Consider the following 26,294-nt stretch of genomic DNA (forward strand, 5'->3'; position numbering starts at 1 on the left):
GCAGTTGCTCTGTTTGAATCGGTGCGACGCCAACTTTGTGGTGCCGCTCTGATTTGGAAAAGTACTTCCTTTTACTTTACTTTTGGAGATTTCAGGTGCATAGACATCTCTGCATGAAGCCACACAGATGTCTTCCAAGCGGCACCCAAAGACGTAATGACATGCAGCTTTGAAATCATGCGATTTCAGGTGAAGTCTCACAATTTCAAAGCCGCAGTCAATGTGAACGAGGGCTTATAATGTTTTGTGGGGCTCTTGAAATTACATTTCTTGATGATAAACTAGAAGAAAAATTTTCAACATTACCACCATTACAATTGTTCCAATCCTTTCCTGGGCTCGGACAGATGAGGGGGGGGACGTGGCAGAAATCGCATGTTGGAAATCAATAAAAATTAAGACGGGGTTCAGAAGAAGGGAGAAAAGCGTCAAACCTCGCTAACAAAACAGAATTTATAGAGGCAGGTGCCATTCCTCATTTGTATTCTCCATTGTCGGAAGGCTTCAAAGGAGGTTAATAAATAGGATATGCTAATGGTTATTTACAGCCAGAACATGCTGCCAATTTTAATAAAACCGCAGTCGTATTTTCCATTTGGGGAAAGCTGAAAATCGAATGTTACAATTCTTCCTCTCTCCAGATAATAAAAATGTGGAAAAAACATTATCTGCCAATAAACTGGCGGAGATTGTGGGAATGTTGGGTACAATTCACCTGTAATGTTCAATGTCTTAGTGGCTGCTGAAATATTTTCATGGAAATAACGGTTCTTAATGACATTGACTTTAACGCAGAACTTGACCCCTGAAGGGAACTTCCACTGATCCTCCTCCTTTCCACTCCCTCCATTTTTGGAACTTTTTTTTTTTTTTTTTTTGGGGGGGGGGGGGGGGTACCTAGTTTTGTCCCACGTCCGCTGGAATCGCCTGCCAGTTCTCATCCCCCACCTGCACCCTCCTGGGACACAATGGGGAGCCGGCTGAGAGGTCACAAGGAGTCACAGCCAGCTTCCCACAGTCAACATGGTGGCACCGGGAACCCCCAGAATACCCATGAAGAACCGGGTGAGGACAGTGCTGGATCCCTAGACAGGTAAATGTCTCTGTATTGGAATTCAGTAGCTACAGTATTTGCAGCTGCTGATTTAATTATTTCAAAATCAAGATCCGCTTTAAGATTTGCAGGGCCTGCAGCTAGAGAGGTCAATGAGGACTGGTTTTAAAACATATGTACTCCTTGTTAAGAATGTGTAAAAAATGTAATATCTATAATTTGGGCACAGATTCACTTTAAGGCTGACCTTGAGGTATGAAACAAGTTGTGTTTATTTAGGTATTGACAAAACTGTGCAGTAAAAAAATGAAAGTTGGAGAAAAAAGGATAGTAAGGCCCCGTTCACATACAAGCGACGCTACTACCTCGGAGGTCGCGGTGCGAGCAGCGCGCCGCGACCTCGGAGCGGCCGCCACGGACTTCATAACATTGAAGTCTATGGCGGTCGCCTCCTGGTCGCCCCAAAGAAGCTCCGGACCCTTTTTCTAAGTCGGAGCGACTTGTGTCGCTCCTATTAGAACGGGTCCGCAGCTTCCCTATGGGAGGCGACCTACGGCGACCTGTGAGGCGACCAGGTCGCCTCACAGGTCGACTTAGTGTGAACGGGGACTAAATATACTTGTCTTACCCCAACTTCTGTAGTGCAGGTGGTGTCACCAGTATCCTTCCAGCGAGATCTTTGGGACTGCCAAGTAGCCAAGATCTTGTGAGAAGATGCTCCAGCACTGTGCACAATCATCATTTTGACAAACCCACTCAGGACAGGGTCTTTTGGAAGGGACTGCAGGCTAGCCTCTTGCCTACTGACTATGAGCCCTGGCTTGTGAGGAAGCACTGCTCTTTGTGAAGTGTATGCTGGGGGGACCCTTGGAGTAATGTTACTTTGGATTCAAGTCCACATCTCCCCAAGACACAGACTCTGGGACTATAGGCCTAGGATCCATGTTAAAGGCCTAGCTGCCTATTGCCAATAAGGGACTGCTCCGCACAGTCAGACTCATGGCAGATGCTAATGTCATCAGCTCAACCACCTGTCTTCCACACATTGTTGATTGTTGTGATTAACTCACCTATTGCCTACTGTGGGGATGCGTTTACACTTAAAATAATGTGTATTGTACTTTATGAGCTTGATGACGTCAAGTCTGCTAGTTAATTAGCTCAAGTTAATTAAATCACTGTCATCTATTAGTTGCCAGTGGGAAAGTAGGATACTGTTTGTGTTGGGTGTTCCTTAGATATGTTAATTATATTTCTGTACACAATTTCATCTGCATATGATAATGTAATCAGGCACCTAACCTGATCGGTGTGAGTTTGTTCAATAAATGTTCCAGATCTTATACAAGCTATTGCTTGCTAGTTTTCTATGGGGGCGGCTAGAATATCTGATATCTATGTTCAAGAAGGAAGCAGTATTCTGAAGGAAGCACACAAGCACATTGTGGGGTCGCGGTTCCGTTACAATCATCTAGTGAGATCTGGGGTACTCAGCATTTCCCGGGATCTTGCTGAAAAGATGGTGGCATCACTTATGCCTGGATGCTGCGGGAAGGAGATGGGCTAAAGTAAGTATATTTACTAACCTTTCCCCACAGTTTACTTTTTTATATCAATGCACCATGGTGCACAGGGGAAAGGGGGTGGGGAGGTGAATAAAAAAAAAAAAAGACCTTGCTTTTTTAGTGCAAGGTCTACTTTATTATTTAGAATTTACATTCTTTTAATGCAAATATTTCCCCCCATTTCCTATGGATCCAGAGCACATGTGTCAAACAAAAGGCTTGTGGGCCAAATTCAGGCCTCCAGGCCAATTCACATGGCCCTCGCAGCTGCGGCAACCCACTCATTTCTGCCCCCACCTTGTCTCAGAGGTTAGCAGCAGAGAGGAGGACAGAATTGCTCTGCCAGATCCTGCGCTTCTCCATGCAGCCACAGGGAGAGGCTCATTTCTGCCCCCTCCCCGTCTTAGTAGTTGGCAGCAGAGAGAACAGGACTCCTACAGATCTTGAGCCTCTCTTTGCAGCCACAGCACCACCTTCGCTGGACTCGGCATTCAGCAAACTCCAGCCCCCCTCTGGTCCTCCTCCAGATCCTGCACTTTCTGCTTCCAATCCCCACCTTTTTTCTGGCAGCAGTACAAGGTAAAGGGGGGGGGGTGTACTGTGATGTAAGGGAGTGTGGGGGACTCTTGACTTCTGAAGGTGGGGGGTTCTTGACATCGGATTTAAGAGGGGCGCTCTGGACATCTTACAGATACAAATGGCTCTTTAGGGGAACCATAATGCTGATTTTGCCTGCAATGAAATTGAGTTTGACACCCCTGATCTAGAGAATAGCTGAACAATGATCACAAAATCAGAGACTGGCAACTCTTTGGGAATCAGTTATGCTGCATTATATACACTAGCCATGCAATGCTGAAATCAGGGGCATTTCTCAATACAGCTTCTAAGACAAAGGTCCTAATCGCTGTCCAGATGATGCAAAAATCATCTTTAGATGCTGTGTGGGGTCACAGGTGTCATGGAAGCCAACTAGATGTATTAGGATTTACCGGGCAACACAGGGAGCACTTGGCGGCACATAGAGATACAGGGGCCCAAAGGGCACGCTTGTAGTCCTTAGATGCCACAGGATGCTCTGGGGTGCACTCTAGCAACACTGGGGTTGCTAGATTACACAGGATGCTCTAAAGTGCACTGAGGACATGGGGCTCTCTGGGCTCACTAGAAAAAACAGGATGCTCTAAAGTGCTCTGGAGTCACAGGGTGCACAGGGAGGAGCACTGGGGGTACTAGATGGCACAGGATGCCCTGGCATACACTGGATTCACAGGGTGCACAGAACGCACTGGGATCACTAAATGACACAGGATGCACTGGAGTCACAGGGTGCACAGAGCGCACTGGGGTCACTAGATGACACAGGATGCCCTTGCATGCACTGGAGTCACAGGGTGCACAGAACACACTGGGATCACTAAATGAGACAGGATGCCCTGGCATGCACTGGAGTTTCAGGGTGCACAGAGCACACTGGGATCACTAGAGGACACAGGATGCCCTGGCATGCACTGGAGTCACAGGATGCACAAAACACACTGGGATAACAAGATGACACAGGATGCCCTGGCATGCACTGGAGTCACAGGATACTCAGAACAGACTGGGGTCACTAGATGACACAGGATGCCCTGGCATGCACTGGAGTCACAGGATACTCAGAACAGACTGGGGTCACTAGATGACACAGGATGCCCTGGCATGTACTGGAGTCACAGGGTACTCTGAGAGCCCTGGGGTCACTAGATGACACAGGATGCCCAGGCATATACTGGAGACACAAGGTGGACAGAATGCACTGGGGTCACTAGATGACACAGGATGGCCTGGCATGCACTGGAGTCACAGATGCACAGAACACACTTGGGTCACAAGATGACACAGGATGCCCTGGCATGCACTGGAGTCACAGGGTACTCAGAACTCACTGGGGTCACTAAAGGACACAGGATGCCCTGGCATGTACTAGAGCCACAGAGTGCACTGGGGTCACTAGTTGACACAGTAAACCCTGGCATGGACTGGAGTCACAGGGTGCACAGAACACATGGGGCTTACTATATCACACAGGATGCCCTGGCATGTACTGGAGTCACAGGGTACTCAGAACGAACTGGGGTCACAAGATGACACAGGATGCTCTGGGGTACACTGGGGTCATGGGACACACTGGGCTTACTAGATGGCACAGGATGCTCTGGGCTGCACTGGGGTCACTAGGCACTCAGTAGTTGTTACTGAGGTCAGACGGGACATGGGGATTAAGGTAAAAGTACTGTAGCAGAGCAGAAGTTGGCTTAACAGAAACGTAGCAACGTGTTGCCAGAATGCCAAGCCACGTGTAGCTTTGCGCTGTAAAGTAGTGCCTGCCAATCAGAAGAGCTGCCTCCTGATTGGCCACAGCACAGATTAGAAGAGCTGTCTTCTGATTGGTTGCTGTGCCAGCACTTTTGGAGGAGACCTGGCATTGTAACCCAGCAGAGACGTGTGTGCCATACAAAATGGTATATGCCCAGCTTATTAATCTCTATTACCATCCTCACCATATCTAACATTTGTCCCAGGAAAGGTCTCAGATTTTTAGTACCTTACCATTTTATATGTGAAAAAATTTACATTATGCATCCATTAATGTTGGTTTTGTTTATTAGTATTAAGGCACAAACTTTAATTAGTCATACTTGGATTATGGCGTCATTATGGACAATACCTGTTCAGAAGTAAGGTGTCCCTGGAAACAAGCACACCATAAGGTCCCCCTGTCACCGGGGCCCGTACAGTGCAGGCTGGCTGGCTGATGTGGGGCCACACTGAACAGATGGACAGCTGTGAATAAATCCCAGCAGAGCCCAGGGACAGCTCATTATCTCACAGTCCCTGGCAGGCTGCACACATTCCATGTGCTGTGTCTTCATAGACTTTTTACAGCTTAATTAGCAATAAATATACAAATATTGTCCCCCTGGCTGCGGTCATAGGAAATCCATACCCTTACGTCAGAACCCCGCTCAATGTCCACCTGCCTCTTCTACTGATGAGCCTTCACATGAAAAGTAGACTGGAAGAGAAAAGACACAGAAGCCAGATAACATCATATAACAATTAGAAGAAATCTCTACATATACACACCAATCCTGGATCACCCGTCTTATCCTCATCACTTAATTCTGCTTTACAATCTTCATTACTCTCCAGACAACCTAAGGCTGGACTCCAGGCGGATAGAAAAGTCACAAATAAATGCAGCTCGGTATTCATTAATATGGCATGAAATGTATAGTTTTAACAGAAGTAGAAGTATCTGAATTGAACCTGATATCCACCTTGTACAGCAGAGCTCAGACTGGAGGAGGGAGAGAGAGGCAGTACAAGGAGCCAGTCAGTTGTGAGGGCAAGAAGCATGCTGGTAGGAGGTGAGAGCATAGTGATAGAGAGTGGATCGTCTGCATGCAAATTCACTTCTTACTGTTCAGTCACAGGGCGGGTAGGAGGCCATTCAATAAAAATGAAAGCACTGTGCTGTGTAGCAGAGCTGTGAAAATCTCAGGACTGGATAGACTGAAATACAAATTGATTGTCCTGTAAAGCAGCTCCTTATCTGTGAATTTACCCAGATAGAAAAAAAAAAAAGTAGCGAGAAGTCTGGGAATTTGAAATCTCTGCTCCTCTTACTCTTCTCTATGCAATGCTTCCAGAACAGATCAGAGTGATGCCTATTGGTCAGCGGCATCACAGAGCATTGCTCTGATCTGTCCTGGAAGTGCTGCACAGAGAAGAGGGAGAAGAGCGGGGATTTGAAATCCCTTGAGGTATGTACAGTGGGGGGGGGGGGGGGGGTGTTTCTTTTTTTTTATTGTGACAAATAAAAACGATATTTGAACCAATTCCCTTTCACGCCACATAAGTGGACTATCCCAAGGACCCAGTCCAACCATTACAGATGTCTCACTTTAGCTTACCATACATGTTACAATCTCACCCCGTCCTCGATCTGAGCCACTGTCTGCTGCATGTAAATGCACCCCGGAGCTGCACTCAGGCAGCCTATAGAAGTGGATGCAGATGCATACTTGCCAACTGTCCCGTTTTTGCCGGGACAGTCCTGGCAAATAGGAGCCTGTCCCGGGTAATTTACATTGTCCCGGCCCGTAAAAAAAAAATGGTTGAGGGTCAACATCATAACCGCGCATGCGCCGTTCTGACGTCTTCTGGGCTCGGGAAAGCTTGTACAAGCTATGCCGGGCGGGCGCATGCGCAGTTACGTAAATGGCGCCATTTTTAAATCAAAGGCACTCGTTCTCGGCAGCGCCTTGCCGGCTACTGCCGCAACAGCAGGGCAGAGAAGGACCCCTGGAGAGTGAAGACCCATTCACAGACATGAAGGTAGGTAGGATGAAAGCAACGATCTTATGTGCAAAAATATCTGGTAACAGACATGTGAATAAAGTGTCAAATGTGCTCAGGTGTGACCATAAAAAAATGTAATATGTAAATATAAATAAAGTGTTAGGTGTAAATAAGTACCATAAAATCTAATTATACCAGATAGCCCCGGTTCACACTAGGGCGACCTGTGAGGCGACCCGGTCGCCTCACAGGTCGCCGCAGGTCGCCTCCCATAGGAAAGCTGCGGACCCGTTCTAATAGGAGCGACACAAGTCGCTCCGACCTAGAAAAAGGGTCCGGAGCTTCTTTGGGGCGACCAGGAGGCGACCGCCATAGACTTCGATGTTATGAAGTCCGTGGCGGCCGCTCCGAGGTCGCGGCGCGCTGCTCGCACCGCGATCTCGGAGGTCGCCCCTGAAAGTAGCGTCGCTCCTATGTGAACCGGCGCTTAGTATAATCATACTTATTTACACCTTGCACTTTATTTATATTTCCATATTACATTTTTTCTATGGTCACACTTTAGAATTGCAGGGAATTGTGATGAGAAGTAGTGCAGCTGAATGGGAGAATTATTCCAACTCTGCTACTTTGGCCTCAAGTTTTCAATTCCCTTTTCAATTTCCTGTAATTCTCTCTTTATTGAGTAGACCCTATAATCTGATCATAAGTAGGCGGGGATAAATTATGCGGAATGGGTGGAGCTTCAGGGAAGTGGGTGTGGTAAGTAATTGATCGCTGTGCTGCAAAGTGTCCCTGGAAATTTTTTTCAAATGTTGGCAACTATGCAGATGCAGTTGCTGCATGGACACAGTCGCATGTCAAAAGCTGTGGGTGCATGAATCTGAATTCAGACACTGCATTCGGGTCCTCACACTTATTTTGACATGTGACTGCGTCCGTGCAACTGCTGTGTGTGCATCTATTTCCATAGGCTGCCCAAGCGCAGTTCTGTGATGGATTCACAGTCGCTCAGATCGGAGGACGAGTCTCAGAGCCCTAAAAGCGACCTCAAAAATGGAATGCAGCGCTCCTCCACTTATATTGTATAGTCTCCATCATAGGTGTGCGCAGGGGGTGCCTGAGCACACCCTAATCACTCTGTGCGGCCCCTACTGCATGAAACCCCGCCCCCCCCCATTGCCCCCCTCCACAGTGCTTCCCTTCTCTTCTCTCCTCGGCTGCTGTGGGGCATGTTTCAGAATGGAGAGCGGGGGAAAGAGCTAATCAATATGTAATTTAATCGGCCCCTTCCTTTTCTGAATGAACACTCTCACCCACTGTGTTCATTCACAAACTGAAGCATAGTAAACAGTTTACTATGCTTCTGTGTGTTTGAGCTTTGAGGTGCACACCCTAATGCAATAGGCCGCGCACACCTATGGTCTCCATGATGATGGTCTTTACAGCAGGCCCCACCCACTACATGCTGCCTGCAGAAAGTGACAGGAGGGGGCGGAGACAAGACCAGTCACCCTGCACAAGGAGAGTGCGGTCTTTATTACAGGAAGCTCTTGTACACACCGGATTATTGCACAGATCTGGAAGAAATACACAAAGCACACCAAAGTCCAAAAGGAAGAATACACAGAACTCTTATACAGACGATACATGCTTACCCTAGAATTCAGCTAGCACCCAAAGTGAATGGTCTATATGCTCCGTAAAATTCTATGGAATTTAACTAAAATAAAAGAATATAAATAAAATAGAAGGGATAATATGGGGAATATGGTTGTGTCTGCACAGCTGCATCCTTTGTGGTTGCGATGACAGCCGGGAGATTGCCGGGGTCACCAGAAAATTATAGAGGGAGAAGTCCAAGGCAGAGCGAGTGGCCTGGGGAATTCATGATGTAATCAGCACTTTGATTTCTTCCAGGGAATAAAATGAGCAGCTTAAAGCATCATCTCCATGACACAAAATATGTATATTGTGTTATGCCAGAAGGGACAGGAATTAGCATGCGTTTATGGGCTGCCTATAGATAGTTGATTAGAATGGAGTCAATTTGCTGCGCTGACAGTGTCCAATCTGGTGCGTGCCTCCGCCAGCGAGGCCTCCGAACAAGGGCTCTTCAGCGGAGGCTGATTGCCGCAGCCTCATTTCAATGACAATCCCTTTAATCAGCCATTGAAAATCAATGATCGGTAAACAAGCGAGGGGATGGTTTATCTTACAGAAGTAGTCATTTGATTTCAATCAGGACGCAGAAGAGAGACACAAAACGTCTGACTCCGGCGCCCGGCAATTTAATGAACTGACAGAAACCGCCAGAAGTGCAAATGATTCCGCTTTTTATTCCAGACCTGCAAATAGGTTTACCGAAACAATCACCGCCAAAGCTCCTTTGATAGGAATTCACTTTCTTGGCCAAAAATAGCGCGGTGGTATTTAAAGCGCACCTACGCTAAAAATAATAAACAGTATTTCACATTGCAGAACATGAATTTTACTTATGAAAAAAAAAAAAAAAACGCACCTGTTGCTCCGAGGCCTCGTTCACAGAGGACGATCGATGCGTACCCCATGTGAGGGCTGCGTGTACCCATGCAGGGGTGTACAGGTGTTCCATGCATACCCGTGTGTAGGCAATCCCACTGATGTCAATTGGGACGCAGCGTCTGTACAGACACATCCACTGCTCCCTATAGCAGTGGTCCTCAACTCCGGTCCTCAGGGCACACTAACAGGCCAGATTTTAAGTATTACCTTGGGGAGATGCAGACTAGAATACTGCAATCACTGAGCAGCAAATGATATCACCTGGGATGTATTTCAGTTATCTTGCAAATCTGGCCTGTTAGTGGACTCTGTAGGCCAGGGTTGAGGACCACTGCTCTATAGGATATCAATGTGGATGCATGGCTGAGAATGCACACAGAGTTCAGGGACATGCATCTGCACCCAAGCAGATTTCATATTGGGGGCAGTGGTTGTGTTCATGCATCTGCTGTCTCCCAACCACCATGGATAGGACTGCCTTCATTAGGTATGCAGAGAACACCTGTGCACCCCCCATGGGAGAACGCAGCCCTCACATGGGGGACGCACTGATACACACAGCCCTAATACAGCACATAGACCCAATACAGGAGTCTACAAACTTACCACTACAAAGCCCACAATAAAGATTTAAAAAATGTTTGCGGACTGAAAAAAAAAATCATTTTTTAAAAGAATGACTAAAAAAACTTTAATTGAACAAGTTTTCTGGATCTTTTTTTGTAATCTACAGAAGATTCAGAACATCAGAGAATGAACTTCAGTAAAACAAAGCAAAGAAATCCCAAATAAGTCCAGCAGAGTCCCCCCTTACATCATAAGACTACCCATTACAACACGGCCCCATCAGAGTCCACCCTTACATCAGAGTCCCCCCTTACATCATAAGACTACCCATTACAACACGGCCCCCATCAAAGTCCACCCTTACATTAGAGACCCTTACATCAGAGTCCCCCCTTACATCATAAGACTACCCATTACAACACGGCCCCCATCAAAGTCCACCCTTACATTAGAGACCCTTACATCAGAGTCCCCCCTTACATCATAAGACTACCCATTACAACACGGCCCCCATCAAAGTCCACCCTTACATCAGAGTCCCCCCTTACATCATAAGACTACCCATTACAACACGGTCCAATCAAAGTCCACCCTTACATTAGAGACCCTTACATCAGAGTCCCCCCTTACATCATAAGACTACCCATTACAACACGGTCCCCTCAAAGTCCACCCTTACATCAGAGACACTTCTATCAGAGTCCCCCTCTTGCATCAAGTTCCCCATTAGAGTCCCTCTTACACCAGAGTCTTCCATATATCAGGGTCCCCATCAGAATCCCCATTACAACATAGTTCCCATCAAAGACCACCCTTCCATCAGAGACCCTTTCATCAGGTTTCCCATTAGAGTCCCTCTTACACCAGAGTCTTCCATATATCAGGGTCCCCATCAGAATCCCCATTACAACATAGTTCCCCATCAAAGTCCACCCTTCCATCAGAGTGTGCCCCCTTTCATCAAGTTCCCCATTAGAGTCCCTCTTACACCAGAGTCTTCCATATATCAGTGTACCCATCAGATTCCCCATTACAATATAGTTCCCATCAAAGTCCTCCCTTCCATCAGGTTTCTCATTAGAGTCCCCTTTATACCAGAGTCTTCCATATATCAGGGTCCCCATCAGAGACCCCATTACAACATAGTTCCCATCAAAGTCCACCCTTCTATCAGAGTGCCCCCTTACATCAGGTTTCCCATTAGAGTCCCTCTTACACCAGAGTCTTCCATATATCAGGGTACCCATCAGAATCCCCATTACAACATAGTTCCCATTAAAGTCCCCCCTTCTATCAGGTTTCTCATTAGAGTCCCCTTTTCACCAGAGTCTTCCATATACCAGGGTCCCCATCAGAGACCCCATTACAACCTAGTCCCTTTTAAAGTCCACTCTTACATCAGAGTCCCCCTCTTGCATCAAGTTACCTATTAGAGTTCCCTTTACACCAGAGTCTTCCATACATTTAGGGTCCCCATCACAGACCCCATTACAACCTAGTCCATATTAAAGTCCACTCTTACATCAGAGTCCCCCCTTTGCATCAGGCTTCCCATTAGACTCCCTCTTACACCAGAGTCTTCCGTACATCAGGGTCCTCATCACAATATAGTCTTAATTAAAGTCAGCCCTTACACATCAGAGCCCCACCCTAAAACAAGGTCCCCATCAGAGTCCTCCATACATAAGTGTCTCCTTTTAGATCAGAGTCTCTGTTAGAGTCCCTCTAACATCAGAGTCAGCATCAAATCTGGACAGAGGAAGTCCCATCCTTCTGTGAATAGTGGGGACAGCATGTGATTTGCTGTTGGAACCAACAAAAGTACAATGACAGCTGTGCTGGACAGTGGAGGGCAGAGGGGTGGGGAAGACCGAAGGCTAACATAAATACATAAAGACCTGTGTGAGAAGCCACTGACCCCATAGTGGGCCATAGTTTAGAGACCCTTGCTCTAATAAATTAAATTTGAACGCTCTCCGCCAGTCACATGACCAATGCATTGGTCACATGGTCTCTGCAGGGTGGACTGGGGGAAGTGGTGTTCAGGTAAAGGCGTAGGCTACTTGGCTCTGCCTGAGCACTGCTTCTCACTATTACTAGCAAGGACCAGGTGAGAACCAGATTCCAGGTATGTATAGGTACACCCAAACACTAAAATCTGATAGAAACTTTTACATGTTAATTTCATTTTAAAATAAAAAAGTAATTTTCAGTCCTTTTAAATGTGCACCTTCTATTAATCGAATCCCTTGTGATCCTGCCATGGGGATCCTTGTTCAGGCGCTTCCTTTTACAAGGATTAAAGTTAAGCCCCAGTTAGAACCTCAGTTCAATATAATGAAGATACCAGTAAATATATTATTTATTCATTAAAGAGGTCGTCTCATTTATTTTTTATGAATGGGTTTTGTTCCTCAGGGAAAGAAAGAGAGAGAGAGAGAGAAAGAAAAAGAGAGAAAAAGAGAAAAAAGAGAGAAAGAAAAAAAGAGAGAAAAAGAGAAAAAAGAGAGAAAAAGAGAGAAAAAGAAAAAAAGGAGAAAAAGAGAGAAAAAGAGAGAAAGAGAGAGAAAGAGAGAGAAAGAGAGAGAAAAAGAAAAAAAAGGAGAAAAAGAGAGAAAAAGAGAGAAAGAGAGAGAAAGAGAGAGAAAGAGAGAGAAAGAGAGAGAAAGAGAGAGAAAGAGAGAGAGAGCGCAAAGAAGAAAGCAGAGAGATGACCTTATCAGTCACCTGATGTTCATTTATTGTCCAATGGCAGGCTGGGAGGATGAAGGTGACCTAGCTGTATTACTTAACAGTAGCAAAGAAAAGTCAGGTCACTAGACGGCTTTACTGTGGTAGAGCTGTGTAAATCTCAGGACTGGCTGGGCACAATTACAAATACTTTGGCAGGTAAAACATCTCTCATATACAGTAAGTATCACATTAAGTGTATTTGCCTTGAGTATGAGGTAACCCTGTATCAAACTATATGAAAGAACTTTATTTAACAATGTTACAGCACAAGGAAAACGACTATTTCAGAACTACTTTCTCTTTGGCTACAAGCGCAGCAATGGTCTCGATGTTCCTGTGTCAGACTCAGAGAAGTCAGCAAACGACCCTGCTATGAAAGAGTTAATTTTGGGTTTATAAAAAGTAATCAATATGTGGTGGTGCTGCATGCCTGCAAAGAAAAGGTTTGCGGAAAGGTCAGTGGCGTGGCGCGCGTTCTCTGGGAGTATTTCAGGCTTTTCTTCTCCGCAATCCACAGAGGATTCTATGCAAGTCTATTGTTCCAACTCCGAAAAAAAGGACATTTAATCCATCCTAGGTTGCTGAATAGAGTTTGTCATTATCCCTGGAGCTGTCGATTTCTTGTCAAATGTCAGATTAAAACCTGTGCTGTCATTTTACACCTGGTTTACAAACCAATTAAAACTTGGTTGGCATTTCTGATCCGCTGAGAATCAGGATTTGTACGCATGATCGGCGACTAGTTGAAGCTGACCTCCAGCCTTCCCTTCAGTCTTGCACAGTTGTTCAGAATCCTCTCCTGGCCTGAAATGACTTACTCTGATTTCACTGCACACTGTGAGCTTCTCACAATGATGTGTCAGGTCCATCGTTCGTGTGTCCACAACTCTGCTAAACAGCTCTGTACTCTCTGACACACCTGGTTGGGCTAAGGATATAGATGTAGACACCTGTGCTTATTATACATTCCCCTCAAACACAGCAATACCTATACACCAGAAAATGACTTAGACCTGGTTAAGTATCAGCAAATTATATTGTAATTGCTGTGAGTAACAAAAGGATTATACTGGGGTTAGGGTATATCAGGAGGGAAAGGTTATACTGAAATGGGTTCATCCTCAAAGAACATAACACATTAGAAAACAGTAATATCATAGTGAATAACTGAGATGATTAGCAAACTGCACACAACGAACACCTAAAAAGTCAACCTTTCACGAACAGGGGTCAGGCTCGGAGACTAGTAGTTATAGCAGTAAAGAAGTTCACATAAACCAGCAATATAAGAACACAAGAAAATCACCCTGGCAAATGATGCAGGCTCACCCCTGGTTCAGGGTCTAAGATCCTGATGGTGGAGAGGAGTTTTGTTGTATGCTAGTACCAGGTCATGGTCCTCAGGGTTCGCCCCACCAGGAAGTGAGTAATGCCCCATACACACGTGCAGATTATCTGCAGACTTTTGTCTGCAGACTTACCAAAACCATATAATATGAGGTCAAACCTAAACACTTTCAATTTGTATGCAATCCGGCAGGCCCTTGCACTACATAGAAAAGGTAAGTCTACAGACAAAAGTCTGCAGATAATCTGCACGTGTGTACGGGGCATTAGCCGGGGTTCAGTAGCAGATACAGCTGGTAGGGTCAAGCAAAAGCATAGTCAGTAAACATGCCAAAGGTCATTAACAAGTAGTTGCAGGTAGGCATCAAGCAGATGTGTAGTCAGTAAATAAGCCAAAGTTCAGTAACAAATGGTTGCAGGTAGGCCTCAAGCAGATGTGTAGTCAGTAAATAAGCCAAAGTTCAGTAACAAGTGGTTGCAGGTAGGCCTCAAGCAGATGTGTAGTCAGTAAATAAGCCAAAGTTCAGTAACAAGTGGTTGCAGGTAGGCCTCAAGCAGATGTGTAGTCAGTAAATAAGCCAAAGTTCAGTAACAAATGGTTGCAGGTAGGCATCAAGCAGAATCATCATCGAGGAACAAGCCTAGGTCAGTACTGAGTGGTAGTGAAGATAGGGATGGCAGCAGGAACGAAAGGTGTAGAGTATTGGCTGGAGAAGAGCACAATATTCTGGCAAACAGGAAATGCAAAGGCATGGCTTAAATAGGAAGTTTATGGGAGGAGCAAAGAGTTCAAGTTCACCAGAAACAAGATAGAAAGTATGTTTTATCCAAGGCAAGGAGCTATCCAGAATCTCAGGTGGCTCAGCAATAAGATCTACTGCCAGATGCAGCAGAGGTCCTGGGCATACCTCCCAGCTTTTTGAGATGGGAAGGAGGGACGCCTATTAGCAAAATGATGTAGCTATAGAATGCATCCCCTGCCACATCCCTTTAAATGAGAATTAAACAAAAAAAAAAAATGGATTAGTTAAACCCACAAGTGCTTATTTTACCACTACTATTCCTTCATACTGGCTTTTTACAAATTTACAATTTACAAATGCAGCAATTTAGAAACTGGATGAAAGGTTTAGCACTGGGAAACAGTTTATGAAAGCTAAAAAGTGCATTTTAGCTACAACTAATAAGATCAGACCCTAATGAGGGACAAATGTGGAGGAAAGAGAGACAGAGGGACCTTTTGTTCCAAATAAGGGACAGTCCCTCAAAATCAGGGACAGCTGGGAGCTATGGTCATGGGTTCAAATCCAGGTCCTGACTCCACCTCTTTCTTAACCTACATTGGGTGGCCTAGCTAAGGGGTTGGATAGGACCTATAGATGGTTACTGAAGTAACAGTCAGCAGTCCATATGTACTAAACCTTCTGCTGGAAAGCTCGTTGGGGTCCATAAACTTAAACTTCAGCTATAAATGGACATTGCTCCCACTCTGCCTTCACGATGATAGGGACAAATGTCTGAATTAACATGAGAAACCTTTGTGCACAATGTACACACACTAAAAACCTGGCTGTGAGTGCCACATATCTGTTAAGGGTCATTACCTGTATTCCTTTCTTGGGTATAAGTACTAAGCTGACATTTTAAATGAAGCCCATAGGAGATTGTGGAGTAATGGCAACCTATCAGCATTCAAGCTCAAATGAGAGGGGGAAGCAGAGAGTAAAAGTGAGTGATCAGGCATCCAATCTGCATTCTCCGTACACTACAGCCAGACGATTGCACGTTTCAGCTACCAGGTGATAAAAGGAGCTACAAAGAGTCTCCACAAATGTTTACATAGGAGCAGGTGAAAAATTCTAAGGAATACCTATATATTTGGGTATGAGGCTGGAAACGCCCAGTACAAATGATAGCCTAATATTGACATGAAATGTTTCTTAAATAAAATACATCCAGCACATTTCGGGGAAGGACCTCTCCCTTCTTCAGGGCTTGCCACTTTCATTTTTATGTAGATGTGCTGATGCTGAAACCTTTTTCAGCAGGCTTTTTTTTTGTGAATCTTGTTCAGATTTAATTACAAACCATATGTTTGAGTCTGGAAGAAGGGAAGTACCTTTCTGAGGATAGGTGTTTTCTGTGTTTTATTCAATGAACAGATCATATAAATATGAATTTATCTGACCATTTGCAGCGGGTAATCTGAATCTTGGATTATGTGTTGTGTGGTTTGTTCACATGGATCAGATAAGCAACAGACCACAACCAGATCACTTCTCGCTGTGCTTTAAGTGCACAATAGGCATGCACAGGGGGTGTTCGGAGTGTGCCTGGCCATTCATAAGGCAGTACAGCCAGACCTCCTGTACCAGACCCAGGTCCTATCAGTTCAAAATGGGGGCCCAAGCACTTGCTGAGCAGGAGCCTTTTTGCAGACACCCATCCTCGTTCCTCTCTCAGTCTCCCTGCAATGCTGCCAGCTTCTCCTAATCTTCCTACCTCTAGCTGCACTGCAGGAGGATCGGCGGGGAAAGGGCTGGTAAATATCATTTACTGGCCCCTTCCTTTTCTGAATGAACACAGTTAGCAATCCGTACCAATCACTCCTGTGTCCATTCATCACTGAAGTATAGTAAACTGTGTTGTGTGAATGAATAGGAAACCTGTAAGTGCTTACTATTTATTCATCTGTGCAGCTGACGCTTAGTCTTTAGGGAGACATCAGGGGTCTGTTTAGGCCCCTGATATTTCACCAAAGCCCCCCCCCCCCACACCCCAACAGGGCACTTACTACTTAAAAATAAATACAAATTAAAAGAATTTAACAAAAAAAAAAAACTATTTTAAAAAATATTGCTTTGCTCTGTATAATTTCTGCCATGGCATAGCTTTACAGCCGAGGCATATGCATACCCCTAAACACCTTCTCTGCTGCTCTGTGTCTGAGCTTTGTGTTGCACAACCTAATTCAACAAGCTATGCACACCTATGGGGTGCACCACCCCTACAAATAAAAAGTGTATGTATATATATATATATATATATATATATATATATATATATATATATATATATATATATATAAAAAAATCTCGGGCTAATGCTCATTTTTTTTCTTATATGAAGACAAGGGAGACATCATAGGGATAACATGAATCTCCATGCAACTACTCAAACCTTTCACGCAGGCATCTTACCAAAAGACCTGTGCAGTGCCAAGTACTGCCAGCAGGGGGCACTGGTCCCCTAGCTAAATCTCATTGTATAACTCAATCAATGGGATACATTTTTCATTTGCACTTTCAGTTCATTTTCAGGACAAGATTTTCAAGGTTGACTTCCTCTTCTAGGTTCAAGCAGAACCAACACAGACATGGCTGCAATTGTTAACCAAAAGAACTCTCTTCTGGTAAAGCAGCTTCTAGGCGACTTTCTGTGGGGATCTCTTAAAGCAGAATTCCAGGTATCGATATTTTTACATTGGTGGACATATCCAAAAACATAAATCCAAGAGGCGCTAGAACTTCCAACACTTTATTTTTTGTAGTAGTAATGGGAACACAATCATTTGGTGAGTTTATTGGCTCCGGTGAGGCCGCTCATATAATATGCATACAATATTTCACTAGGGATGTTGGTTATTAGTGCACTGATATACTTGCAACGTCATTTTTACAGCATGAATAACCCTCTTGCCTCCAATGTCCAGAGTTCTTCCAGCAAAATCTGGTTCATCTTCTTGCAATGCAGTCACACTGGTGTCACCCTCTACTGCCCTCTGAAAAGCAATCTGCGATCGATCGTGTTGCAAAGGGTGGTAAAGCAGAGGCTGCCAGTCATTTACAAGTCCCTAAGGAGGCAATTTTTCTGAATGCTTTTTTTTTTTTTTACTTTTTTCTTTTAAAACACCAATATGGGATTTTGTTATGAAATACAGCATCTCAAGCACAAGTCAAGCGGCTGGCTTTCATTCGCTGGGCCATCCCATTGACCTCAGTGGTGAGTTTAATAAGTGGTGTCGCAAACTCTGCAAGCCAGGGTAAATCTACCACAGCATATATACCAACCCAGCCGACTATTATGTTAGGATATAGGTAGGTTAGGTAGGTGGTCAAGGACCAGGTGGGTGGTGGGGGGGTGATAAAAACAAAGATCAACCCCTTTTTTAACCGCCCCTTTGCCACCCATGTGAACTGACCTTTACAAAAACTAAGCTATTATGTCAGAGTGAATACAAAGATCCCAGCACATAAAGAAGAATGTTATGCTAAGCACATATAATGTCTAAGAAGTCACAGAACCATGGTGGAGGGCACATGTTTATTTAGGATTTGTACCCTTTATGTCAGAGGAAGTGTTATTTCCATGGAAGAAAAGGAAGAGAAACTTCCTAGAGCGGCTGCAGAGCATGTCTGTCCCAATCACACCGATCACAATGATTACAGACAGATCTTAAGAAACGCAAACTGAATAATAAGAGGAAAAGAAGAAAATATAGCAACACAATCAGGTACGGGTAATAAGCCAGAAAATAACGTGGACAGCCAATCAAAACTCATTAGTTCCTGTTCTGATGAGTGACAGCATATGAATTCTGCCTGGTGGTTGCACTCCATCGCTGTTCAATTAGTCTGAATGTCCAACCCAACATCTGCATGGAGTGTGTGCATTCCTCTGTATGCCCCATCTTACAATCTAAAAACATAATAAACAGATTGTAAGCTCTTCTGGTGCAGAGACTGATGTGACTGGCTCAGTGCTGCAGAATATGTCAGAGCTATATGAATGTATAATAATAGTGCTCTAATGTGTGGTGAGGACATTAGAGTGTAAGCTCCTCTGGTGCAGGGACTGCTGTGACTACTTCAGTGTTCTCTGTACTTCATAATGGAATATGTCAGAGCTATATAAAATAAAAGAGTGTGACTGCGGATGGGACATTAGAGTGTAAGCTCCTTGGGTGCAGAGACTAATGACGCTGGCTCAGTGTTCTCTGTACAGCACTGCAGAATGTGTCAGAGCTATGTAAATGCATAATGAAAATAGTGCACAACGGTGGTGAGGACATTAGGGTATAAGCTCTTCTGGTGCAGTGACTGATGTACATGGGTCAGTGTTTTCTGTACAGCACTGTAGAATATGTTAGAGCTATGAAAATGTATAATACTATTGTGTGACTGCAATTGTCACATTAGAGCGTAAGCTCCTCTGGCACAGAGACTGATGTGAATGGCTCAGGGTTCCCTGTACAGAATTTCAGTATATTCCAGAGCTATATAAACCTATAATAATAATAATAATAATAATAATAATAATAATAATAATAATAATAAGTGACTGCAGTGTGTGCTGCAGTGCAGTGTAGAGTGTAAGCTCCTCTGGCACAGAGACTGATGTGAATGGCTTAGTGTTCCCTGTACAGAATTTTAATATATGTCAGAGCTATACAATCTATAATAAAAATAATAACAATAATAATAATAATATGTGACTGTGGCGGAGACATCAGAGTGTAAGCTCCTCTGGCACAGAGACTGATGTGACTGGTTCAGTGTTCTCTGTAGAGAATTTCAGTATATGTCAGAGCTACATAAATCTATAATAATAATAAATAATAATAATAATAATAATAGTATGTGACTACAGTGGGAAAATTAGAGTGTAAGCTCCTCTGGCACAGAGACTGATGTGACTGGTTCAGTGTTCCCTGTACAGAATTTCAGTATATGTCAGAGCTATATAAATCTATAATAATAATAATAAATAAAAGTATGTGACTGCTGTGGGAACATTAGAGTGTAAGCTCCTCTGGCACAGAGACTGATGTGACTGGTTCAGTGTTCTCTGTAGAGAATTTCAGTATATGTCAGAACTATACAAATCTATAATAATAATAATAATAATAATAATAGTAATAGTATGTGACTGTGGTGGAGACATCCAAGTGTAAGCTCCTCTGGCACAGAGACTGATGTGACTGGTTCAGTGTTCTCTGTAGAGAATTTCAGTATATGTCAGACCTATACAATCAATAATAATAATAATAATAATAATAATAATAATAATAATAATAATAATAATAGTATATGACTGTGGTGGAGACATCCAAGTGTAAGCTCATCTGGCACAGAGACTGATGTGAATGGCTCAGGGTTCCTGTACAGAATTTCAGTATATGTCAGAACTATAAAAATCTATAATAACAATGTGACTGCGGTGGAGACATTAGAGTGTAAGCTCCTCTAGTGCAGGGACTGATGTTAGTGGCTAAGTATTTTCTGTACAGCACTGCACTATATTTCAGCCCTATATATATATATATATATATATATATATATATATATATATATATATATATATATATATATATATATATATATATATATATAAACATATAATAATAGAGTGTGACCGCATTCCCTGTACAGCAGCACAAATATGTCAAAGTCATATAAATAAAAAAAATATTTGAGTTAATAATTGTTGTGGTGCATTAGAGTGCAAGCTCTTTGGGACACACGTTCCTATGTATTATACAGTGTGAAGCACTGCTAGATGTGTTTGTATAAAATAAACATTTATAATAAATCTAGTTCTATACAAAAATAACATACCCTCTGTTGTCCTAAGCACACCTTATTTGTATATTCTGAGCTCAAAACAAAAGCACCAAATTCAGTTGACCTTCTAAACATATGCAATCCTGAATACTCAAACATATTACGGACTACAGCTCTTTTTAAGAAATAAAGACGCTAAAACACTGAATTCCACCCAAAATGCACTAATTTAAATTTTCTGTCTATTGCAAAGCAAGGGAAAAAAAAAAAGTTCCCCAAAATTTCAGCCTCAGTGCCACTGGTCCATGGAGATAACCATTGCAGTGAGATCAGATGGCCACTAGTGGGCAGAGTGGAATCACACTATAGTCTGACCCCCTGTAGACCACACTCTGCTTAGTCTTAGTGTTACAGAACATGCATCCCATAAGCTCTGACCACATTCCAAATAGCAATAAAACAAAAAGCCCGCCGCGCATGAAAACCCATCTTTCAGCTCCTCCTACGGCCACTCCCACAACACGCTTACACACGTGCGTCCAAAAACAACACGCTAACTGGCTATTTCTAGCAGGACAATGGGGTGTATTTATAAGCAGTGAATGGGATTTTCACCAAACATTAACTACAGGTGAATCTTCCTGATGCATGTATTTTAAATGACAGTGATTGATCCAGCAGCAATAATGTTTGGTGAAATTCACATTAACTGCTTTATAAATATGTCCCACAGTCATTTAATATCATTTGGCCAGAGTGCACATTAAAAATGCTAAAAACACAGCAGCACGGCGAGAAAACTAATTGACAATCCTGTATATTGACAGGCGCCGTGTGCAAAGCAAAAACAGAATTAATAATCATATTACAAGTCATCATGTATTAACATCACAACTCCAAATTAAGACTTATGTGGTCTGTACAAAACAAAGGCTCTACTGTATAACATGGGCAATCAACGAGCATGCTCAGACAGCCAATAGCTACTAACTGACCCTTCCTGGGACTTGTAGTTCACCAATAGATGGATTCATGCAGCTGTCTGTTAGAAGGTAACTGTATATATTGGAATTATTTTCTTGCTCTAAATGGGTTATGATCCAAAAAAGAAATGATCCTGACTAGTCATTGTTACACTTATCACATGTGGTCTACAAGACTATCTATGGAAACTACATGATGGACATCAGGGGAAGAGGTTTAGAAATAGGCGCAGTTTTACTTGTTTTTATCCAAACATCTATGATCAATCAAAACACTTTTAAAAATGGTCTTGAAAGGGTACTTCTCATGTTTAAAAAAAATCAAATCTAAAATGTAAAAAACACTTAAAACCGCACTTAGACCAGCCTTCCTCAACCCAGTTTACCCAAAAAGAGCCCTTGAATCAAATTTCAGGTCTCAGAGAACCCCTGCAATTCATCCATGTTCAATGCCACTTAAATTGGTGGTCCAAATGCACTTACAGACAGATAAAAAGATAATTGAGGTAATGCCAGTGGCTCTGCCAAGTGGCATAGACTCCAGAACTAAGTAGGCATCACCAGATGGAAGGTCAATCAACCTGAGCTCAAGGAACCCCTACCAACCTCTGTAGGAAGCCTAGGGATCCCCAGAACTCTGGTTAAGAATAGCTGTCCTAGATCACCTTCCACAGTGTTTTTTCTTATGGTTTGAATGCCACGCTTAAGTTACGTTCACACCGGTGCAACTTGTCATGCAATTTGACAGGTCCAAATCGCATGACAAGTCACACCCTATTGTCGGCAATAGAATTGTTCAAAAAAGACTTTGTGGTGCCGCACAGGTTTTTAAAGAGAAGTTCCTGCACTATTTTTGGCAATTTCAGGTGTGACTTGCGTAGACATCTGTGCATGAAGTCACACAGATGTCAGCTAAGTCGCACCTGAAAATCGCACCGAAATGCGGCTTTTAAATTGTGCGATTTCAAGGGAAGTGACACAATTTCAAAGTTGAATTCGGTGTGAACAGGGGCTTACAGACAGACAAGTGGTGCAACCTTCAAAACGATGCTGGCACCATCAAAAGCGCATTTAGTCAATCATAGCTCAAGAAACCTCTACTAACCTCTGGAGGAACCCTAGGGATCCATGAAACTCTGGCTGGGAATGGGTGCCCAAGTTCAACATTCCTTACATTGATGGTTTGAATACCACACTTACAGAAAAATAATAAAATCTCCAGTGTCATGTTGCGGGTTCTGCCAGGTGGCATAGAATCCAGAACTAAGAAGGAATGTGAGGTCAATCAACCACAGCTCAAGGAACCCCTACCAACCTTTGGAGGAACCCTAGGGATCCATGAAACTCTGGCTGGGAATGGGTGCCCTAATTCAACATTCCTTAGTGTTATTTCCTTACATTGATGGTTTGAATACCACACTTACAGAAAAATAATAAATCTCCAGTGTCATGTTGCTGGTTCTGCCAAGTGGCATAGACTCCAGAACTATGAAGAAATGGGAGGTCAATCAGCCACACTTCAAGAAACCCCTACCAACCTTTGGAGGAACCCTGGTTGAGAATGGTACATTTATGCCTCGTTTCCACTGAGCGGTACGGTTCGGTACAGTTCAGTACGGTTCGGAACGGTACACCTTGATCAGGCTTGCGTTTCCACCGCCAACAGTACCTCAGCTCCACAGTACCTCAACAGTACATCTCCACCCTGTTGGTACGGTACTATTGTGCTTGGTACCCCAACGAAAGGGTCCCAAAAAAGTGGTACGGTTCGGAATTAGGGTACCATTCACAACTTTGACAATGGAAACGGCATAAATTGCGTACCGTACCGAACCGAACCATACCGCTCAGTAGAAACGAGCCATTAGACAGATCTAGAGAGCGTGAACATTCTCAGGATTATGGTCTTGAGTAGAAAAATCCATTTACAATTGACATATAAACTGGCCATAAAGAGATTTTTGGTCGGTTTCAGCTTAAAATTTAGGAAGTACCAGACTTGAAATGAAGTGCCTATTGCAGATGCAGCCCTTCCTTCTCCTGAAACGCTTTGAATTGATAGATATTTTCCAGCATACTGTAAAGTCATCGGACGGAGAATGCTTAATTCTGTTACTGCACTGCGGTCATTATTGTATTTTGATCACCAATTCACAACTCCGTTATCCCACCAAACTCACTGCAGTGCTTGCAAACCCGGCACGCTGTACAGCAAGCTTCTAGTATTCAAGCACAGGTAATATAATCCAGCAAATGCAATCATTGTAAACAAACCAGTAAAACATTTCCAGCATTTCATTTACCAATGGTCTTTGGATTTTCCAGCTCATGCATGCGTTGGTTGGAATTAGGCAAGAATTATCTTTATCTGCGATAAATGAGATGCACTTGATAACGTATTAGGAACCTCACAGCAGCTACCCCCTAGAGCCCCCCCCAAATACACATAGAAGGAGACCTCTTACCGTTGAAGCTGGTCAGGTTGCCGAAATCCATGAGGCTGCCATTGAAACCGGGGAAGGACGAGTTAAAGTGGTAGAACAAGTCCGTAGAATTGGAATCCTCTCCCGGAATGGAGTCCGCAAAAAGGTTCATCTGCAGCAGCGTCTTTAGAAGGTAGCGCAACATGTTGATGGCGGGCTGCAGGGGGTGGCTGCCTCCCCCCTAGTCTTCAACCTGTGGGGACACAAGAGCACCCCTTTAATGGAAGCAGAAGCGTACCCCTTTTTTTCCTTGAAGCAGCCTATACAGCCAAGCACCCCTTTTTCAATGGAAATTAGGCAATACAGAAGTAGAGAAATGGGAAGCAGAGAAGACAGACCCTTGAAACAGAGGAGGACAGCAGGAGAGAGAACCCCTTTATCTGGCAGAGCACCCCTTTTCTGGAAGCAGAAGGTATTGGAAAGCCCCCTTCATGAAGATGTGAGAAGAAGAAGAAGACCCCAGAGTTGGGAGGGGGAAGGAGGAGAAAGCCCTGTGTTCGTGGCACAGAATAGCACCCCTTTTTTCTTAGGAGTTATACAGAAAGGGCCCCCCAATTAAGGACAGCTGCTAGGTTCCCCTTTTCCTGCACCATGTCCAGGCATGTGTTGGAAATCCTGCAGAATAACTTCAGATGATGTGGTGAGCTCTCATCCTCCCAATCTCCAGCTCGATTCACTCCTCCCTCCCTCCCTCTCCTGATTTCCTCCGCTGCTGTGATGGTCTCTCCCCTGGGGGGGCAGACAGGAGAGGCAGCAAGCAGGTGCTGCGACCAATAAATGTTTAATTATTGGATTAATAACGCTCCCAGGGGGGTCAGGCATGGGGGCACACTGGCGCGGTCCTGGCAGCGAGGGGAGCAAGACTCGTCGCTGCGTCTCCCCAGCACAGCAAATTCAATCTTAATGAGAAGGCAAAAAGCCGAGCTTTGAAAAGTTCCCCTAATACTGGCTTCATGCGATTTGCATGCAGAGAATTACCCTTCGTTCCACTCATCTTAAGTGCAGGCCAGTGTATCTAATACTTTCTGCAGCCCCCCCCAAAAAAAATTTGACTACAAAGTAGTTTTTATGCAAATGTCTCCGCTAGGTAAGATGGACCTCGTCTCCCAAGGCTGCCACATCTCTCCGATTAGAAAAACACAAAGTTTCCTCTTTTCCTTTTATGACATAATGGGAATTATGAGCGCGGGACATAAGGAGCGTTGAATATTCATACAAAGACCCTTCGTCATTTTACACACTTACCTCTTGTTTGCCTGGAATACCAAATCAGTTTATCGAGTGTGACTTTAATCTCAAATTTCTCCTAATTAATCCGCTGTTCTGCATGCCCCGGTGTGCGCCTTTCAAAAAAATAAATAAATCTATATTTCTTTAGAAATATAAAGATTTTGTGAATATTGATGGAATGACATTCGCGTGTTGCAGTTGCGCGAACCAACAGTCATTACATGCCAGCCATTTATTGTGAATGGCACCCCAGCACATTAAAGACTGGTACACATGATGATATTATCGGGCGAATGTTCGTCTTTTTTTTTTGCATTTTGAAAAAAAAATATTTGATTTTTAAAATTTATTTTTTGGAAATGTTTTATAGCAGAAAGTAAAAAAAATGTTTTTTTTTTTTTTTTCAGAATTGTCGCACTTGTAAGCCTGGTACACACGATGATATTATTGGGCGAATGTTCATTTTTTTGGCATGCTAGTCTCCACATCAACATTAAGTGCCGGTTCACATTTGTGCGATCACAGAGATCGCATGTAAATCACTGCTCCTAAGATTACATGCGATCTCTGTGTGGTGCAAATTCAGCGAATTCGCACCGCAATCGCACTAGAACACGCACAGGACCCTTTTTTTGGTCCGCAGCAGAATCATCGCATGGTGGTTCACACTAGTGCGATCCGATTCTGTGCGAATTTTCAGATCGCACTGCGATATGCGATCTGATCTGGGGGTGTCAACTGTTAATTGACACCCCCAGCGTATCGCATATGGCAGTGTGAACTGCCAGGGGTGCGGATGCGATGCGGGAACACGCTGTATATTTGCAGCGTTCCCGCATTGCAGAAATGTGAACTGGCACTAAGAGGTTACTAAAGTT

The 26,294-nt window shown here is 43.8% G+C and overlaps 1 protein-coding gene across 2 annotated transcripts in view; it reads right to left on the reverse strand.

Annotated features, from left to right (window-relative positions):
* ROBO3 (roundabout guidance receptor 3) overlaps positions 1-24,901 on the reverse strand; it is a 464,292-nt gene extending 439,391 nt beyond the window's left edge. Inside the window, exon 1 of one of the 2 annotated variants that reach the window (XM_082273528.1) lies at positions 24,169-24,901. In XM_082273528.1, the coding sequence (XP_082129654.1) occupies positions 24,169-24,331 (163 nt within the window). In that variant the 5' untranslated portion in view covers positions 24,332-24,901. The remainder of the gene's footprint in view (positions 1-24,168) is intronic. The other variant, XM_082273527.1, reaches the window with a different exon arrangement.
* Positions 24,902-26,294: the final 1,393 nt, after the last annotated feature.

This window comes from Pelophylax lessonae (genome assembly GCF_965119305.1).
Source record: "Pelophylax lessonae genome assembly, chromosome: 12".
Lineage (NCBI taxonomy): Eukaryota > Metazoa > Chordata > Amphibia > Anura > Ranidae > Pelophylax > Pelophylax lessonae.